Source organism: Triturus cristatus, chromosome 7 (assembly GCF_964204655.1).
Source record: "Triturus cristatus chromosome 7, aTriCri1.1, whole genome shotgun sequence".
Lineage (NCBI taxonomy): Eukaryota > Metazoa > Chordata > Amphibia > Caudata > Salamandridae > Triturus > Triturus cristatus.
The window spans coordinates 1,177,808,621-1,177,830,322 of NC_140590.1; the positions used below are offsets into that span (position 1 = coordinate 1,177,808,621).

Consider the following 21,702-nt stretch of genomic DNA (forward strand, 5'->3'; position numbering starts at 1 on the left):
CAGCTGAACTCAAATTCACTGTTTAAAATTTTAAACAAAAGGTAATAATGGTCAACCAGTTTCTGCTCTACATGTATCTTGACAGATTAAAGGCGCCACTCAATAGCAGTTTGTGTTTATATTTTCTGGCTCCTATGCCTCTCAACAATGTTGAGGCCGGTCGCTAACCTCTTAAGCAATATTTTATATTTTACCTAAGGAACTATTAGCAGATTTGTCATGTGGGGTGGGCTCTTTGTCTGTTCAGAGTGTGCTTAGCATAAACGTTTCACGACATTTTTTTTTCTTCTCATGTTTTCTGTCATGATCATAGCTGGGATGAAGGACAACTAGATCATATAAAAACAATAGTCAGATATTCTCAGTCTTGTATTATTTTGTAAGAAATGTACTCAATAATAGTCAATCGATCGATCTCTGGTATTACATCTGTTTCATCTCTGCTGTGGGACCTCTCAGCAAGCACTTGTGCTCGGGTTGCTGCTAGGCCGCAAGGTGTGCCTAAATTGTACCAGGCAGGTGGTGGGCACTGGGAGATATGTTTGGGGTCATAATACTTGAGCAAAGAGAAAACGAGTAAAATGCAGAAACTAGTCAAATGCAGGAAAGAAGAAAGAAAAAAGGGAGCGAAAGCTTTGAAAATAGTGATAAAGTAAGAAAACACAGAGGCAAGAGTGAGTTAATAAGATTTGATTTGATTTAAATATTTATATAGCGCGACTATCACACCAGAAGGAGCATCCTGGCGCTATGCGGAAGAGAGCAGGAAAGTCAGGTAGACAAGTAATATATCTCGGTTTAAATAAGTGAAGAACAGAATGCATCAGTGGACCCAAAGAGGCAAGTCTTCAAGGCTATCCTGAATTGGGTTTCTGATTCCATCAGCCTTAGTTGTGAAGGCATGAGTTTCCATGCTCTGGTTCCTAAAACTCCTTTGGTTTTGAACCTAAAGGCAGCAGGTTTAAGAAGGTTTGCTGAGGAGGATCTAAGTGGTGACTCACTGCTACAAACGAACTCCATGACTGCAGTGGTAGAGGACCGACACTAGTGTCTACGTGACTCTGTCCTGCCGGCAGTAAGCATTATAGCCGGGCGGCATCCACGACCTTTAGGGATCCTCTCTGCCCACCGACCCAAGCTGTGCCCGGCTCCGTGCCTGAGAGCCCATACCCTCCTGCAAGTGTCCTTGTTGGCCTCCACCGGTGTCTCGGGCACAACCGCCCGACTGTGACCGCTACATGACGGTCCGATGCCGGCAGAACCCCTCGATCCGAACTACAGCAGTCTGCCGCCAGCGACCGTGATGATAACTATGTTGGCGGTCTGCTGAAAACCAACCTGCTACATTACTCTCGGTGGAAGGCAAATATCACCGCCTTTATCGACCGCCTAGGTGTAGATACTGAATCCCGCGCCTTTTGGGTGCCCCCAGACCTCCACGAGCGACAATGCCCGCAGTGTTGGCCTGAGAAACCCGAAGACTGGACTGGAACACTAACTGGTACCTGTCACACCTCACAATTGTTTTCCTCCACAGGATAACATTGAACTGCTCTGAATTTTACACTTTCAATTCTGAACCCTGAAAAGTATTTTTAATGAGAACCATACTTACCGTAATGTGGAGACCTTGATCTTAAAATAAAATATGAAAAGGTTATAATTTTCTTAAATTGGTCTGGAGCTCCTTCTTGAGTTGTGCAATAAATGTCTTACAGTCCTCTGAGTTAGGCCTAAGGCTGCTCAGCCACACTATCACAAATAGGTCACTTTGGGTTTTGCATTGAGCCCTTTACACTTTTGGGAACCCCTGGTCTCTGTGCACGGTATTACCACCTAGTGGAAAACTGATATACAGAGCCAGCTTCCTACATTTTCTGTTTGGCAACCTCCATATTCTGCAGCTCTAACAAATGGTTTCTAAGAAAAACTTTGGGCCCCTGCTCTCGCACTTATTTTTTAAAGCTTTATTTATAGACCCATTAACAGCCATTTTCGTAAAAGCACTTTTTAGAAGGTCACTCACTGAAAATCTTTATTGCTTGGTTGTTAAAACCGTTGCAATACACTACACAATGAATTCATAAAACCTATATTCAAAAGTTACATTTAAAATCTTCTTTAAAACAGAGACGTGGTCCCATCGCCGTTGGCTATTATAAGACAGAACCCCAGAAAAAGACTCACCTGTAAATTAAGGTGAAACTGGTTCACATAAGCAGAGAGTTGAAAACAATGAACCTAAAAAAGAGCAGGTGCGGCAGATAAAACAACATGATTGTAAGTGAAAGGTGCGTATGCAACAGATCCAGACGTCTGGAGACCTCAGCCGATTGACGGATCTGTGCAACGAGTAAGGTGCAATGTGCTTGACTAGGATAAAAGAGGCTTACGCTGTTAACACTAAAACGAAAAAAGTGCGGCGTGCTTAGACTCGGATAGTTTAAAAGCTTAAGCTATTAACACTAAAACATGTGTACGTTCAGGGTCCAGACGTCTGGGTCATCTGATACACCTTTGTGCACCAGAGGAAGCTTAGGGGGAAGGACTTTAAGAATGATCCAATAGATGTGCATTTAGGGGACTAAAACCAGAGCTGATAATTGTTCAGTCGCAGCGAAAAGAACTTGAAATTTGGAGTCAGGGTGCAGTGGCTTTGAGCTACCAATAAGGATTTAAAAAATTGAACATTTTAGGCTGTCATCTGTAATTTTAAAATTTGTATTTGAGTTTTTTGTGCTTGTTTTCACTTACATTGGGGACAGATGAGACCAATTACCTGACATAAAAATGTCCAGTTCTCAATACACCTCACACCTCACAGCAGATGTATTGTAGTGGTTCCAGTGTAGCCACCAGCAGTGGTCCGTGCAGGTAACAGCGGTGGGGCGGTGGGGCCTGGGTAAAGGGGGATTTCGAGGGATGATGCTGAGGGGAAATTAATTATTTATTTAATTATCCATCTGCATCGTCGCTCTAAATACCCCCTCACTAACCCCCACCACCCCACCGCTGTTACCTGCATGGACCGCAGCTGGTAGCCACAGAACATGAAGATCTGAGTTGCAATTGTAGTTTTGGGATTATCCCATAATAATTACAAGGTACTATCTCCCTATACTTAAAATTCTAGGAATATGCAATGTGGAAATGTGTTAACTTTCGTAATGTAAATATTCTCAAGTCATCACCAATCATCTCAATCACTAGTCCGTGTGACGTTTTAATGTACAGCTTTGTTACTATGCACTGCATTTTCAGTAAAAAAATGCTTTGTTTTCAGGTAGAAAACAATTTTTAAATATATTGGAATACTTAGCCATAGGAGGAGTCACATATTATTTAATACCAGATATTGATGACTAGAATCTAGTACATAAATCAGTACAAACTAGTGGGAAGAGATTCACTGTCAGTGCTGCATAGTAGAAATTCCGGTCTTTGGGAAGTAGTTATACATTCTCCTCTTTAAACGATCATTCCATCTGACATATACAATGCATCTGAAAGAAACACGTTGGTTAGATTCCTCACCTTAGAATATCCCCAGGCGTCAGGCTGGATCCGGAAAGATTTTTGTAGCAATACCCCTTGCGCGTCGCTAGGCGTCGTCTGCGGCTCCGCATCCGTCGTTGGCGTCGTGCGCCGGAATGACGTCGTCGGAGTACTTAGACGCCGCCCTCGCGCGCTGACGTCAGTTCTTCTTTTTTCCGCGCCAGTAAGCGCCGATCCGGGAAGAGCTTACCCCTAGTCACTTTTTGACTAACTTTTTGACCTCTTTTGGTTACTCGACTCGACATCTGGTGCCGGTAGGATGCCTGGATTCAAGCATTGTGACGCCTGTCACCGACTGATGTCGGTCACGGATCACCATCGCCGGTGCCTGTACTGCCTGGGGGCCGACCATGACGCGGAGTCGTGCCCCGACTGTCAGGCCTTGACGTCGAAGGCTAGGCGGGAGCGGTCCTGTAAGCTACTCGAGCTTCGACACTCGGCTCCGCGTCGCTCTTGGTCCCGGTCCAGGAGGAGGTCCAAGGACCGCTCGCGGAGCCGCAGCCATCGACATCACTCGTCGGGATCTTCGGGTAAGTCCCATCACTCCAAACACTCTAAGAAGTCCAAGCGGCGTCCGCGCTCTTCGGACTCCCCTTGCCGGTCGTGCGACCCGGCCAAGGGTCCGGGTGGTTCCACCCCCGTGGCTCCGTCGGAGCCGCAGGAGCCGCGCTTGTCCCCATACCCTCCGGTCCCTGGGACTGACGCGACTCCAGCGGAGGTCAGTGCCTTCCTCTCGGCCATGAGGAATCTGGCTCCGCCGTCGACGCCTGCCGGCGCGCCTTCGGGCCCCGCAGGGTTGACTGGGCGACCTCGCGTGCCGGCGGCTCCGGCCCCGGCGCCGTCGAGGGCTCCGGCCCCGACGCCGCAGGTCCCCGAGGGATCCAGGCCTGGATCTCTGCCGGCGCCGGTCGACCTCACGACGCCTCCTCCGCCGGCGCCGACACCGGTTCTGCCCCCGACGGCGACCCCGCTCGGCGTCGAGCCTCAGTTTAGCCCTATTGCGGATCCCGGCGCCGGTACGGCGCCGTCCGACGCAGTTACCGGCGCCGATGGGTGACCGCTTCATTCACCGTCCGGCTCCTATCCTTCCTCCTGTCTACCAGGAATCGGATGATGAGGGCGACTGGGAGGGGTCTCAGGACCCTCTGGCCGAACAGGCCCAATTGTCTCAGGACTGGGCAGAGGAATTGGGGGACGCCAGCAGTTTGGATATCTCTCCAGACGCTGGATTCATCTCTCCTCCGACTGTGGCCTCGGAGGAAGGTGCAGCCTTTTCTGTGGTGCTACGCAAGGCGGCCGAAGCCCTGGGGCTCGAGTTGCCTGCTGTGGCTGTGAGGACTAACGTCCTCACCGAGGTGCTTCAACCGACAGCAAGCTCCACTGAGCCTCTGCTGCAGTTTAATGAGGCCCTCATTGACGTACTCCAGGGCACTTGGTCCAAGCCCTCCACAGTCCCTCCTGTGGACAGGAACGTTGCCAGGCGCCACCGCCCTGCTCCGGCCGACCCCACATTCCTCTCCCACCACCCCACCCCAGAGAGCCTGGTTATCCAGGCCTCTACCTCCCAATCCTCCTTCCCCTCCGCTCCTCCGGATAGGGAATCCAAGAGGTTGGAGCAGTTTGGCAAGAAACTGTTCTCGTCCCTGAGTTTGGGACTGCGGTCTTTAAATACCGATTGCCTTTTGGACCGTTACTCCCACTCGCTGTGGGATGCAGTGGAGGACGTGCTGCCCTTGTGCCCGGAGGAGGCCCGGGAGCAACTCACCCAAGCCCTTGCTAACGGGTGAGATGCAGCGCGGCACGCCATTCGATGTGGACTAGACACCACGGACTCGCTGGGTCGGGCAATTGCCACCACGGTGGCGCTTCGGCGTCACGCCTGGCTGAGGTTCACGTCGTTTTCAGGGGATGTCCAAAGCTCCCTCATGGACATGCCCTTCGATGGCACTCGCCTTTTTGGCGAGAAGGCGGACAGTGCGCTGGCCCGGTTCAAGGACTCCTGGGCCACGGCCAAGTCCTTGGGTCTTTCGGCCCGCGGCCGCAAACTTCCGCCTTTCGCCCCTTTCGTGGCCAAGGAAGGGGCGCCTCCTCACGTCCGCCCAGCCACCGGCCGCAGAACCAACCTGTACGCGGTCGCGGACGTGGTTTCCGCCGAGGCGGTTCTGGAGGACAACGTGCCGGTCAGTCCACATCCACCCCGGCAGCATCTGCCTCAAAGCCCTCCTAGTCCGAGCTTTCAGGCCCATTCAACGCCAGTGGGGGGCAGAGTTCGCCATCATCTGGTCCACTGGGGCTCCATCACTTCGGACAGGTGGGTGCTGCAAATCGTCCGAAGGGGCTACTCCCTCCCCTTCGAGACGACCCCTCCAGCCATGCCACCGCAGAACCACCGTATGTCGGGGGATCATTTGCATCTTCTCCGGGAGGAGGTTTCGGCCCTCTTGGCCAAAGAGGCCGTCGAGCGCGTTCCTGGTCCAGAAGTAGGTCGTGGTTGCTATTCCCACTACTTTCTGGTTCCCAAGAAGGGCAAAGGAGGCCTACGCCCGATCTTGGATCTCAGAAGCGTGGACGCCTTCCTCCGGAAGGAACGGTTCAAGATGCTCACTTTGGCTCAGGTACTTGCTGCCCTAGACCCTGGAGACTGAATGGTAGCGTTGGACTTGCAGGACGTTTATTTCCACATCCCCGTCCTGCCGGCCCACCGGCGTTACCTGCGGTTCACGGTGGGTCAGGGGCACTTTCAGTTCACCGTGCTCCCCTTCGGCCTCACCAGTGCCCCTCGGGTGTTCACGAAAGTGTTGGCGGTGGTCGCAGCTCATCTGCGCAGATCAGGGGTCCCAGTCTTCCCCTATCTCGACGACTGGCTGTTGAAGGCGGGCTCGCCCCAGCAAGTCGTCTCCCACCTCCAGACTACGGCAGACCTCCTGCATTCGCTGGGGTTCTCCATCAATGTGCCTAAGTCACACCTGAGTCCCTCCCAAAGGCTCCTTTTCATCAGAGCGGTTCTCGATTCGGCGCAGTTCCGGGTCTATCCGCCGGAACAGCGGGTCCTGGACATCCGAGCCCTGATTCCCATCTTCCGGCCTCTGTCCTGGATTTCGGTCAGGTTGGTGCTGTGGCTTCTGGGGCTGATGGCCTCCTGCATCCTGTTAGTACCTCACGCCAGATGGCGGATGCGGGCTCTGCAGTGGGACCTGAAGTTTCAGTGGGCCCAGCATCAAGGCAACCTGTCCGACCACATCTTGATCTCGGAGGGCACTACGAAACAGCTGCAGTGGTGGCTCACGAATCGCGATTGGTTCAGCATCAGATCCCTCTCCCTTCCCCAACCGGAGTACGTGGTAGTGACGGATGCGTCCCTCCTGGGATGGGGGGGCCATATGGGAGAGGCGGAGATCAGAGGACTCTGGTCTCCGGCGGAGTCTCGGCTCCATATCAATCTTTTGGGGCTGAGGGCGATCCGACTTGCACTGAAAGCCTTCCTTCCCTCTGTCCGAGGAAGTGTCATGCAGGTGTTCACGGACAACACCACCGCCATGTGGTATTGCAACAAACAGGGCGGGGTGGGGTCGTGGACCCTTTGTCAGGAGGCCCTGCGCCTCTGGACATGGCTGGAACACCATGGCATCACCCTAGTGGTTCAACATCTGGCGGGCTCTCTGAACGCCAGAGCGGACGAACTCAGCCGCCGGTGCATGATGGATCGAGAATGGCGTCTGAACACGGACGTGGCGCAAGGTCTCTTTCTGCAGTGGGGAGAGCCTTGGTTAGATCTATTCGTCACCGAAGGGAACGCGCAATGTCAGCAGTTCTGTGCGTTGGAATTTCCAAGGCGGCACTCGCTCGGAGACGCTTTTCGTCGCGAGTGGAGTTGCGGTCTGTTGTACGCCTTTCCGCCTATACCACTTCTGTCCAGAGTGCTGAAGAAGATCAGACGCGACCGGGCCCAAGTCATCTTGGTGGCTCCGGATTGGGCACGAAGGTACTGGTATCCCGAGCTACTCAGTATGTCCATCGATCCCCCGATCCGACTGCCTCTTCGGGAGGATCTTCTGTCGCAGCAGCAAGGGACGGTCCTCCACCCGAACCTGTCCAGCCTCCACCTACATGCGTGGAGATTGAGCGGCGGCAGTTGATGCCATTTGACTTGCCTCCTGAAGTCTTTGATGTCATTCTGGCAGCCAGGCGTCCCTCCACAAAGACGGTATACGCCTGCCGGTGGAACAAATTTGTGGCAATGTAGCACAGCAAAGGCTGTGGATCCCCTTTCTGCCCCTCTTTCTGAGGTTCTCCTCTTTCTTCTTTCTTTGGCCCAGCAGGTCTCTGCTCTGGGCACCTTGAAAGGTTATCTTGCTGCTATCTCCGCCTTCCTTCGGCTTCCTGATCAGACTTCTCTTTTCAAGTCCCCTGTTGTTTCACGCTTTCTCAAGGGCATTACTCATATGTACCCTCCTGTTCCTTTCGTAATGCCTCAGTGGGACTTGAACCTTGTTCTCACTTTTCTGATGTGCGCTCCCTTTAAGCCCCTTCATAACTGTCCCATCCGTCTTTTGACTTTGAAAACTGCTTTCTTGGTTGCCATCACCTCCGCTAGGTGGGTGAGTGAGCTCCAGGCTTTGTCATCCAAGCCTCCCTTCCTTTCAGTTCATCCGGACAAAGTTGTCCTCCGGACACGTCCTTCTTTCCTGCCTAAAGTCGTGACTCCCTTTCACATCGGGCAATATGTCACGCTGCCCACCTTCTTTCCGCCTCAGCATCCTTCAAAAGATGAAGAGAGGCTCCACCGTCTGGACCCAAAACGTGTGCTATCCTTTTATTTGGACTGCACACGACAGTTCCGGGTGGACGACCAACTTTGTGTTGGATACGTAGGGGCTAAGAAGGGTAAAGCTGTACACAAGCGGACCATCTCTCGGTGAGTCGTGTTGTGTATTAAGACCTGCTATTCTTTGGCGAAAAAGGTTCCTCCTGTTGGGCTACGGGCCCATTCTACTCGGGCCACAGCGGCCATGACTGCACTGGGACGGGGAGTCCCCTTGCCAGACATCTGTCAGGCGGCGACGTGGGCTTCGTTGCACACGTTTGCGAGACATTACTGCCTGGACAGCCAAGTCCGGAGGGATGGCCACTTTGGCCGTTCTGTTCTCCAGGACTTTCTGGTGTGATCTTGGTTCGCAGACCCACCACCGGGGTTGGTATTGCTTGGGTATCTATTCTAAGGTGAGGAATCTAACTAACGTGTTTCTTTCAGATGAACAAGTTACTTACCTTCGGTAACGATGTATCTGTAAGAAACATTAGTTAGTTAGATTCCTCACCGACCCACCCAGCCTCCCCGTTCTGCGAACCGACATCTAGGGTTAAGGTTCTCCCTTTCAGGGCCCTAGAATTTTTGGCACCAGTGTCGGTCTCTTGCATGGCTCAGCGTCCCTGGCGCGGAAAGCTATGTACAAGAACTGACATCAGCGCGCGAAGGCGGCGTCTAAGTACTCCGACGATGTCATTCCGGCGCACGACGCCAACGACGGACGCGGAGCCGCAGACGACGCCTAGCGATGCGCAAGGGGTATTGCTACAAAAATCTTTCCGGATCCAGCCTGACGCCTGGGGATATTCTAAGGTGAGGAATCTAACTAACTAATGTTTCTTAGGTAGGTAAGTAACTTGTTCATCAGTGCCTTTTCTTGGACCTCAGTGCTATACAAAAATGATTATAGATGGATTAGAAGCTCTGGAGCTAAATGTATGAGATACAGAATCATCTTATCACTGTTACGTTGAACGTTTTATGCATTTTTGTTACTTATTAAAGTGAAAGAATTTATATGGATATTAGAAAAGTCATTTGAATATTTAAAATTATATATATATATTCAATGAAAAAAACAAAGGTGAAAGCTTAGTTATAGTTAGGAAAGGTTAATTTATTACTTCTCTACAAAATCAACTTAAACGATAACGATTCTAAAGTTAGTTATAACTTCAAGTTATAATTTGTGCCCGGTCGAAACGTGCTATAACTCGCTTACCTCCATACACAGTGTTGTGAACTCGCTAGTCAAACTATATGCTAGTATAAATAATAAATGTGTGTGTCTATTGGGCACTACTGCATAGTTGCCATAAATCACATAGGTCATATTCTTGCATAACCTAATAAAGGTCACTATTGGCACTATGTCGACAAGGATGCGATACTCCGTCTCCAGCCCAGGGCTTTTATTTAACAACTTAGTGCATCCTGATGCTTGTAGTGTTTACATCAATGCAACCACCTTTACGTAAGTACCCGATTACAGTTTGTACAAAAGGAAAGCTCAGGCCTGCAGCATTGAGTGTTTTGCGACATGTAGCCATATGGTAATCTTGCAGGGCTTGGCTATCGTCAATTAAAGGGCACAGTCCTCCGTGACTTATTTACAAGCCCCTTGCGTCGCTGGTGTGTCACTTTTTTCAACGCACCGGTGGCGCAGTGTACTGACCCATATTTACAAGGCCACGCAAAGCCACCCTGCGTGGCTTTTCATGACCTTGTAAATATGGTCTCTTTTCACGCATCGCATTGCGTTAAAGGGGCGTGCCATGGTTGTTGCTGTTGGTGTTCCCACACAACACCCATGGATTCTGCCGCATTCCCAGATTTACAACATTTTGTAAACCTGGGAATGCATCAGAATCCTACGCCTCTCCAGGGGAGGTATAAAGAGGCTCAACGAGGAGAATGACTTTTATTTCTCCTTGTTTTTTCCTCTTTTTATGCATGCTGCGTTCTGAAGCACACATAGAAAGAGGAAAAAGCCTCTTGTGATTGTTTTTGTGCAGGAAGGTGTCCCTTCCTGCACAATACCAATCCTCCCCGCAACGCAGGCAAGGGAGCCTGCGTTGGCGCATGGCAGCCAATTGTGCACCAGCACAGGGATGTGTCATATTAGTGTAAATATGACGCATCCCTGTGCATTTAAAATGACGCTGCGCGGTGTACCAAAATGGCTTGCTGTGCCACGTTGCGTCATTTTGTTGTAAATAGAGCCCTCACTTTGCAATCCTCAGTCATGAAATGTAGGTAGGAAGATTGGATGGCACCAGACGGGTTTGATGGGACCCCTAAACTGAGACGGCACAAGGTAAAACACTTCTGTCTGCAATTCTGCCCATATCCCTTATCGTTTCGGGAACATGCCTGGGAGGTTAAGCCAATTGCCCAAACTAAATCTGTGAGACCTCTGCATACTACTGAAAGGCATCAGTCGACACACAGTCCTTTTCAACATTTTATTTTGTACCAAAATAAATACAATTTGATGGCAACTCCTTAGGCATTGTGGAAAAAAAATAACTCATTTACATTTTTTACAACGGTTCAATAATAATTATATACAATAATCCTTAAAAAGAGCAGCGCGTGTGAGAAACAAGTAATGGACGTACGCTTCTATCGATCTGATGTAGGAAGGATAGGTCCTTCGTGTCTGTGCAGGTAGAATCAATTGACTGTCAGATAAGGTCTTGCATATGATTGATTTTGTCCCACCCTACTTAACCATTAGAGGGATTCTGGTCATGGGAAGTGGTCCTTAAACCCCTTCCTTACAGTTGACTGGCAGCCATTGAGATCCTTGTAGACGTCTTGCAGGTCGGACATGAGTGCAACGAAGAGTCCTTGTAGGTCTGATTAGTGCCCAAGGCGACGCCTTGCTAATAGAATTGGTTCTGTTTGAAGCACTGGAGTCTAAGAGTGTGTATTTGACAACAGGGCCAGAATTTCATGGTTGCCATAATTTGGGATTTGAGTTACAAGGATATTTCTTAAGTAAAACCATAGTCCAGTGCGTTATTCCTTCTGTACGATTTTGGGTCTGATTTAGAATTTGGCGGATGCGTACTCTGCCACAAACGTGACCGAGAATCTGCCCGCAAGACTCTAGATCAGGCCCTAAGTCTTTAGGGGGTCACTTGTCAAATGCATCGGAATATCAGTAGGTGTCTCACAAGTGGGACTAGAGTCTCCGGAAAATGCCTTAGGCCCAGTCTCCCTCAAACCGTAACACACTGATATTGTCTAGTGGTTAACCTGTCGACCATGACTAAAGATTAAATCCCAACTTTCCCACTTGACCAAAACATGTGATTTCTGGCATATCACATCATCTCCTTGTGCCTCGTTACCCTCATCTGAAAAAATTAGAAGCGCTTTGAACAGGGTAACTTTGGCATTAAGTGCTATACAGAATATGGACATTTGCATTTTAAGAAATAGTTGATACCCTAAAGGAACAAAAATATAATGTTCCTGGACCTGGAACCCGGGATGGTACGTTTATTTTATTTTTAAATCCCCCCCCATGCCTCCCCTGCCGGGGGCGAACCCCGCAAGAAGTCGAGTGATTGGAACGTCTTGAATTAATGGAATTCACCTCCCACTAGCATAAATGCCCAGGAAAAAGAACGGACTCCCAATTGGCAAAATACATTTCCAGAAATAATTGGTGAATCTCCTAAAAGTTTAACTGGATTCTCTGAGAATAAAGGACCCACCTCCTTATATATTTACCTATGGCCAGTGCGGAGTTGGGGGGCCGTGGAAGGGGCAGGGAAAGGATCTAGATTCTGGAGTTTTTGCCTATCAGTCGATAGAAATATGAATGGGACAAATTCATTAATTGGAAAACTTGCATAATCATCAGGGATTCATCGACACACAAATCAACTCTTCACGGGAAAAAACATTATTCGCAATGCACATTACAGTGTCCATGGACTAGGCATTATTTTTATATGCAGTGTTTGGTCGATATCGCACGCCCTGCAACATCTTACAAGAAGTCTCTGGAAGAGCACAAGTCTTTCATGACCAAGGAATCCTTTCCAAAGAAGTCTACGGAAATGGACTATGTGTTCTTTGTACAACTCTTTATGTCTTATTTCCATTTCTCCACTCATTGCCTCTTCTTGGCGATTTACAGCTTTCGATGTTTGGTGCTGTCTATAGCATGTTGTCTATGGGGCCCTTGTATGTTGGTCTAGCCACCCTTCTGAACCTCCTCTCTTCACAGAAGAAAGTGACTGATGTCCTGGTGCAGACTGCTGGTCATAATAGGATAGCGATGTGCTCTACTTTTTGGTCTTGACGGAACAGCCCATGGTTAGAGACATTCAGAAGGGTACTCTTAAGTATGTCTTGTGGACACTAGCTTGTCTTCCTCCTCAACTTAAAATATCGGGATCCTGCAATTTATATACTAATCCCAGCAGTACCACCAGCTTCATTTGGGCATTAGTGGTGTCAACAACAGTGTCACTGGATGTTACTGAAGTTAGCCTTCCCCAGTGAGAATGTAATGTGGCATTTATTTAACGACTCATTGCATTATTGCTCCAATGTATGCTTGTGCACTGAACATAAAACCAGGAATGACACGCTTCAATATGGCATCCAGGTTGGCCATCAGTGTTCTGTGCTTCTGAATACTACAGAGGCAAAATGTGAATAGTGGCATAAAGTTTATGGGATCCCAGTCCACATACGTTCACCGATTGTGATTCAAGAAAAGTCATTTATACAAATAGAATCAGTCTGTACGATTTCATTCATGTTCAGTCCATTGGATGGAGCTCCCTAAAACTCTTCTCCTCATGAAGCAGGGGAGATCAGAGTCTTTAATGTTTATCGTTGATAGCGGGAGAGAGGTTGCAATCTGTTTTGCTTTGTCAACAATAATATGGAGCCCCACTAACCTCCAGCTATCAAAAGACTAATTATGGGAGAAGCACTTTCTTGTTTTGGGTGTTTGGCTCAGCTCCTCACCCCTAGGGTGCCAGCATTTTCACCACTGGAATGCATGCAGTCAAAACATGCATCCTGATGTGGACCACAGTCCGTCCAGGACTCGGTGGCAGATATTTCCTCGAGCTCTTGACCCATCAGGGGCAGCAGACGGACGACTGGAACGAATGTCCATTGGCCTCAGCCCTCGTGGGCCTCTTTGTTGTTTCTCCTGCACACCTATAGGTCAGATGGTGGAGATGAGGGATTTGAGAGAGGTCTGGTTGGTGTCCGAGAGGTTCTTGTAGCTGTCATAGAGGCATGAGCAGTCTGAGTGGTCATCCCGTACTCGGCCAGCCTTGCTGCAGATGACTACCTTGGTGTGCTTGTACGCCACAGACCATGGTTCACTTCCCGGGCAGTTGCACCGGGTCTTTGGACCTTTCACAGTGAAGGCCCCTTCTTGGTTTTTCTTCTGGAAATAAAGGCAGGTCCTGTAGATGGAAAGCATGGGAATAGTTATCAGCACATCAAGCAATGCATACAGTCAGAGTCAGCACCTGAAACAATAGCTACATCACCCACCCATGTGACAGCAAGAGGCAACAAACTATTAAGGGGGCAAGGTTTGTGAGTTTAAGGCTCAACACTGATATCTGGTTTAACTGCTGGTTACGATTTTCAGTTCAAGCAAAGCAACTCAGGCATTTGTCATTGACAGGTCAGTAAATTGAGGCATATAAAATTAGGTATAGGAACTTGTTATTCATAGTCTTTAGGGGCTGAAAAAACTGTAGTATGAAGTATAACTTTTTTATTTCTCTCGGGCCGACCATTCTCCAAAACCACCCTGAGTGCTCTGTTCTCTAATGTTTCTACTCTGTTTTTGGACTAAATGTTTGCAAGTAAGAGAGCATTGTGAATATTTCTAGGACGAACAGAAGGCTGTGTGGGGAAGTAAATGGTAACAATGAAATTACTTAACGGTAGTTCCATTACTCTGCGTTCATACTTCCTTTTTTTTAAATAACAAATGTTATTGATGTTTTTAGTACATCAAGGCCTGACCGGCCCTCGCATGAATGCATATACATAAATGCAACCAGTCTCGGTGACACTAGTATTACATAATCAAACAAAACAAGCAGAGACATGACACTACCCCTCAGAACCATACTTCTTTATTTCGATCATTACTCTTGAGGTGTTTATCCCTCACCCAGACAGGTTTACAAGCTCAAATATCTGTAAAAATAATAGGCAAATATAACCTCACCAGGCAGATATAATAACCTACCACTGCCTTGAACTTTCTGATAATACCAAGGTAATGAAAAGAAATCCTCATACTTAATCACTCTTCCACTTCAATCAGTCTGGAACCAAGAAAGGGAGAGATGGGTGTAATGATAAATACAAGGAAGTATGAACTCGGAGAAATGGAATTAGTAGTAAGTAATATCTACGTTACCTGTACATCACCTTCCTTGTGCATCTCATTGCTTTTGAGCAACACTATCATTTAGTACGAGTGGCTTGAGTAAAACTTAAGACAAAATAAATGCTCCCGATAACCATGTTTTTAAAATATGCCATGCTTTTTTTTTTACTTCATAGCAGATAGAACTTTAAAACCAAAGACGACTTCTTGCTACACAGCATATTTAATCCTGCAGCTCTTTAGAAAGGTTTTAACTATTGACTAAGAGTCTGTCCTGATGGTTTACGGCTTCTATTTTCTGAATCAAATTAACAAACAAATCCTCAGTTCTCTAAATTAAGCAAATCTATCTAAATAGAAAGAATCTGCTCTCTTGACACTTAAGGTTTGAAGACCCTCCTCTTCCAGAAAAGCAGGAGAAGCACAAACCTCAGGCACAATAATATCAAATGTCAAATATTCCAATGCACGGAGGCTGCAACATTCACTATCTAACTCTATTCTCTTGGCAGTAGTGAATCCCAGCAAAATGAACAGCTTTAGAATTAACAGCTTCAAACCAATCTACTTTAAAGGCTTAAAAAGAGAAGTTATCAGACATTAGAAGCCTAACAGCAATTCACAACTAGGAATCAGGTTCTTAATTGAAGGTCGAACGTAAGAGAAACCCTTGAACAAGCACAATGCCAAACGTTAACATCCTTTAACATGTACCCATTTTGTCTGTAAACTAATGCTGAAGCCCTGTGGATCTGTATGGTTGCTACCATTAACCCTGAAGACAAACCATCCTGAAGAAATTTCAAACAAGCGATATTATCACAAAACATACGATCTAAACATTTACTATCACGCCACTTTCTGAAGGAACTCCAATGATAGGAATACAAATTCAATGTGGGTTGTCTTCTGAAAGTGTGCACTGAAAACTAACTTCTCAGACAAACTTAGTCTCTGTAACCCCTTCAGCTCTATCTCCATGCCATTAAGCAGAGTTGACAAACGGCCTCCTGAGATAACAGAGGAAATGCCAGAGGAGAAGGTACTATCGGAAAAACTCACTCTAAGTTGGGGTGATAAAGGTGCAATCAGAATCACTGACATTTTCTCCAATCTCACTCTCTTCAGAAACTTTGAGATCAATGGGAATGGGGGAAAGTCATGCAAGATTCCCTGTAGTCAACAACAAGCAAGGGCACTCATGTTCAAGGCTCCTTCCTCTCTTACTCTTGAAGAAAAAAAAGAGGAAGCAGAGCATTTTGGTGGTTTGCCAACACGTCTACCACTGGATTCCGCCATCTCTGACATATCTTTGATAACAGAAAGGGATTTAGCTGATAATCTTGAGACAAAGGAAGAGCCCTGTACAACTGGTTTGCATCCGGATTCCGAATCTCCTGAATAGGCACCTCTGCAAGATGATTCAGATGCGTCTCCGTACACTGAAATATTGCTACTACAGTTAGATATAGGGACTTTGAATGAGTTCCTCTTGGTCTGTTTGAATTAGTCTTTTCACTTTTATTGTTTGCTCATAATAAAACTACCTTCCTCTCTAAAGAGGAGAAACCCCCAATAGGGCTCACTGGCTCGCTCCAATTGGATCAATATCTCTCTTTAGGAGACCACTTCGACTACGAAGTTCTCTCCTCTATTCATGCTCCCCATCATGTGCTACTGGCATCTGTCGTAACCACAGTCCATTCTGAACTAGTTAACAACACTCTTGACATCACATTCGAAGGAATAAGCCACCACTCAAGATCTATCCTTGTATCTCTTCTGTTCTGGAGACCACAATTTCAAACATTGATTGACCAAATGTTCAGATGAAATCAGGTACATGTGAGTAGATATGCAGATGATGCCATGTCCCCCCATATTTTTAATCATTCCCTACCCTTTGGAACATTCTATGTCAGGTAACTCCATAGTTGATTCTCCTTCTTTTTCCAATTCATTACTGGAAGATAGACAATCCCCTTGCCTTGCCTGTCTGGAATCTTGCTCTTATAAGTTTCAGAGCCTGAGATAGCTGCAGTGCAAAGAAATTAAAAAGCTGTTGTCTTGCAATATTTTCAGGAGTGCATCTCTGACTTTGATATGCTGCTCCCCTGATCTGGCATGCACTAGCCAGTCATCCAAATGTAGATGTAGTAAAACCCCTACTTGGTGAAGAATGCCTATCAAAGGTGCCAATGCCTTTGTAAACACTCTGTAGTCAATATTAGCCCAAACAGGAGAATCAAAAACTGGCACTGAAGATCTTCAACAGTAAATACTGTTACTGACACTTCTGGTGACCTTAAAAATTCAGGAATTGGAGATATGCACCTGGTCGTGCTATTGCTGCTACAAATTCTCTTTGCATTACCACTGGAGTAACCCTTTACCAGGCTTTCAACCCATCGCACTATCCCCGCAAGACCCTGTACCCAAATGCTTCTTATATCAAATTCTAACCTTAGGGCAGCCACTGGGCAAGCAGAGTTGACTGAGGCTAGATTTGTCCTTCTGTTGTATTTAAAAAGCCCCATTTCTTTATGTCAAGCAGTTCAATACCATATAACAGAGAAGCAGGTATTTTTGCACGGAAACCCTCTAATAAGAATGAGAAGTGTCTTTTTCCAGTAGATCTATAAAGGGAGCCCAAACTTTTTCCCTGTGTGGTAGCTTTACAGATGTTACTTTCTATATGGGCTTCATCACTTAGATTGCCACACACACTTTTCCCAGGAAAACATAAGATTTTACAAATTCCAATTTTTGGCCACCCACAGACCATACAAAATTCCCATACTGCATCTTTTTTCTTCCGTGCATGCACATAATTTTACTTTTAGATATATTAATCTTTAAATAGTGGGCTTCTGCAAATTCATGTAATGCCTGCAGATGACTATTTAATCCCCTAGGTGTTAAATCCAGTATTATTATGTCGTCTGCATAAAGTAAACATGCAATCGGTTTTCCCCCCAATAACGGGGCAATACCCTCACTTTGAACCAGATTGTGAGGAAGATCAGAAATATATAGGGAGAAAAGTAAGGGAGCTAATAAACATCCTTGTTTTAGGCAATTTTGCAGTGGGGATGGTTTGGGAGACACCTCTTTCTCCACCCATTAGGACTCTGCACCAAGTATCCGTACGGAGAGCCCGAACTAACTCCAAAAGGGTAGCCGGCATACCCAGGTCTGACAATTTTCTCCACAGCAAGAAACGATCTACTTTATCAAATGCTGTGGAGAAATCTATAAAGGCTGTATACACTTTTCCTCCTCTAACCTTGACATATTTTTCAGTTATTACCTGTAATGCAGTTAGGTTAACAATTGTTCCATGCCTTGTCCTAAACCCGGTTTGCTCCAACGGTAACAATGTTTCCGAAACTACCCAATCATTAATCTGGGACAAAAGGCATTTAGCAAAAACTTTACCCACGGCATCAAGAAGTGCAATTTCACAATAGTTCTGTGGAGCTTCCCGATCTCCTTTCTTAAATAAAGGGACTATTATACTCCCCTTCCAGGAGGGGGGAACCAATTTATGTGCATAGCAGTGCTTGAACTCTGGATAGAGAATCTTACTCCACAGTACACTATTTTGTTTTAACACTGTGATTGGTAATTCATCGGGCCCATTGCTCCGGAGGAGCGCATCTCCCTAATCACCATTTCTATTTCCTTTTCAGATGGTGACTCACATGGTAAAATATCTTCCATTAATATAACATACTTATTTACCATTGCATTATCAGCATACAGATCCTGAATAAAGCTAACCCATTTGTGCTCCACTATAGTCACAGGAAGTGATCGTGATCTAGCTCCACATCCCTCCGTGATGAGAGACCAAAAGGTTTTTACCTGGCCTTTAGAAGCTGCTTCTCTCAATTTAATCCAAATGTTATCCTGCCTCTCTTTTCTTAGCTTAACCTTTACCCGAGTCCTCCTTCTTTTTAATAGTAATATTCTGTGATAACGTTCAGAGGAGTAATTCAAGTATTGTTTCCTAACTAGTTTATTTATTTCGTTATTTAACGGCAAGAGAGGTCTAGGGACTACTTTAGGGCTTTTTTTAGATTCACCTTCTTTGCAGCTTCTACCACTTGATTCATAAATGTATCAAAACTAACAATTTCTGTTCCATTCCAAGTAGGCAAGTTCACTACAGTGAACTCTAAAACATTGTCCAGGCCCAATATGGCTTTATTATCCCAATAACATCTCCCTGTTTTCCTAGAGAAACTAACAGACTCACCATTTAAAGCCCATTGATCATGCAAAGAAACCAATAGTAAGAGTTAATACTTTATGGTCACTGCAGGAAGAATTAAAGACCTTTAGGTCTTTTAATAAATAGAAAGAAGAACTTCCAACTACCACATAGTCTAAGATAGATTCTCCATTATGTGTTTTACAAGTAAAGGTTGCCGGTGTATCTAAAGAAAATCTCCCATTTACTATAATGCCATCAGCCTTCATCAGTTCATCCATGAGCATTTTCCCTCTTTTATTAGTTCTAATGTTTTGTGGAAAGAACGCTTGAGGGATCTGCATAGATTCTTCTTTTTCTTGGTTTCGGATTCTTTCCAAAGTAGAATTGAAGATTTTACAGTTCAGATCCCCTACTAGAACTATATGAGGGGGGAATTCTACATTATTAACTTTTTTAATGTAGAAGAAAAACGCCTGTAAGAGAGCATCATGAGAAGCATCTGGAGGAATATAGGCATTTATCAACAATAGTGGAGGACTTTTTATATTATTATCAAGATTATTCAACGTTAAACCCAGAAAAAGATTACTAGGATCTTTATAGTAGCTATAATTATAATTCCATTTTATCTTATTAGACAGTAAACATGCAACCCCTCCCTTTGCGTGTCCCCTCCTGGACGGGGTTGCTTTACAGTCTAAAATAAAATAATCTTTACATAGAAGTTTCTCTGTACACCAGGTTTCCTGAAGACAGATCACATTTGCGTCTAATGCACTTAAATATTGTAACTTTTCTCTACTATTCTTTATTCCTGCAGCATTTCAAGATATTATTTTTAGTTCATTGCTAAAAGGATGGCAGTTGTAGATGTTTACTGTTAGGCCTACGCGATAGCACCCCGGGTAGCCAATTCCATTTTGGGCTCTCTTCTTTAGAATTCCACTTAAAAGAAAGAGGGGGGACATGCTTTAAATTTCACTTGTCTACTATTTTTTGTAATACAGATTTTTAATTCCGCTATTTCATGCAAGCAATCTCTATCATCTGAAAGTGAGTAAATTGGCGAAAACCTATTCTCACGTGCTCTATTTCTGGATACCTCACAGAATGGAATTACGTGAATCCCCCTGCTTTGTAAGCCCTCTGACCATGGTAAATTAAGATTTACAATAATTTTGGAGTTAAACCTTACCCTCGACTTATAGCCTGCTTCTGTATTTAAGAGGGAGACTAAACGTATATCACTACTCCGAGAGACATTTGAAAAGCAAAGTCCTATTTAATATTAAATCTATATCGAACAGAGGGGTAAAATGTAACTGAAATGTATCCATACTTTCCCAGAGGGGTTCAACACCAATTTTCCCTGCATTATCGCTCATTTTTGCAATGTCAGGGAAGGGGACAGCTAGGGGGTTAAGTACTGATGAGGGGGAAATAACAGGCCTCGACTGCTCCACTGTTGTAAGTAATGGGAGCCCTTCTATTACAGGGTTGGCACAATCTCCTATAGAATATGTAATATTCGAAGGGGGGGCCTCATAGACCATCATCGGCTCTGTTATTACATTTTTATTCCGAGTATTCACAGAATCAATTTCATCTTCCAGGATCATACCTTGCGATGTATTTTGCAAGGGCTGGGAGGGACTTTCCATACTAACTGAAACCTCTATGTTTTCTTTAAAATAAATTCTCCTTTGCTTCTTTTTTGGGAATCTTCGTATTGGTTTCATCTTTTTCCCTCTACTCTTTTTCTTTTTCCCATTTCTCCCATTTTTATCCAGGAGCGGAGCTCCTAAGACATTATCTTTCTCACCCTCTCCTTCTTGCATGGCAGTAGCCAAATATTCAAAGAGCCAAATCGTATCCCTAAAGGCCTTCTTCATAGCCATTTCAATTCTTTTATCCACTAGATCCCTAGAGTACAGTCTTCAGGATTAAGAGAAGTGTGATCTATTGCCAACATAGCATCAATTAGTATGGAATGATCGAGATTTTCTTCTGCCTCCTTTAGAACATGTATTCTCTGTAAAAATAACTTGAAATGCTCACATGTTCCAAATCCTTCCATTATCTTTATATCAAGTGTATGACTTTCTCATGAAAAGGCACAGATAAATTAGAGTGTCTAAAACATTCCTGAAACAGTCTTCGGGTTTCATCCAAGGGAACACCTTCTGTAAAACCCAAATTACTTTTAAGTATTCAAATACTTGGAGGGGCGTGGCTTGGCCGGCTGCAAAATGGCCGCACTCTAAGTGGGCTCTGCCAGCCAAGCTTCACAATCCGTGATAATCCTGATGACATCCCCTCCTTACCTGCACTTCAATGTCGTTGCCGGACTCTGCGTGGTGAGAGGCGCAGACTGACCCATTCGCTGCTGCCTGGCTGTGTGCTGTGGCCAAGAGACGCCATCTGCGGTCGGTGCTGGCCCCGTGCATCAGACCTCGCGGGAGCCGGCCCTTCTTCCCCCGGGGCCGCGCTGTGCTCCGGGTGCTGCCTGATGCTGTGCGGAGGTTGGAGGTTGGAGCCATTCGGGACCTGGTGAGTGGGGTCGCCTCTGCGGACATTTTGTGGCAGGGTAGGGGGCCTGTGAGCTGTACCGCCCGGCCTGTGGCGCCGCGGCTTGGGCTCCATTGTCTCCCCCTCCTTTGGTCGCATTTCTTGGCAGCCAGTGCGGCTGCAGTCCTGGTGCGCGCCCCCCTCCCCCTCTTCGTC

General features: G+C 46.2%; 1 protein-coding gene and 1 long non-coding RNA gene across 2 annotated transcripts in view; one reads left to right on the forward strand and one right to left on the reverse strand.

Moving 5' to 3' along the window:
- LOC146811382 (uncharacterized) overlaps positions 1-21,702 on the forward strand; it is a 133,457-nt gene that overhangs the window by 99,038 nt on the left and 12,717 nt on the right. The window lies entirely within an intron of this gene.
- Positions 10,821-21,702, reverse strand: part of KREMEN2 (kringle containing transmembrane protein 2) — a 125,908-nt gene continuing 115,026 nt past the window's right edge. The window contains exon 9 of the mRNA XM_085618494.1: positions 10,821-13,812. Within this exon, the coding sequence (XP_085474620.1) occupies positions 13,566-13,812 (247 nt within the window). The 3' untranslated portion in view covers positions 10,821-13,565. The remainder of the gene's footprint in view (positions 13,813-21,702) is intronic.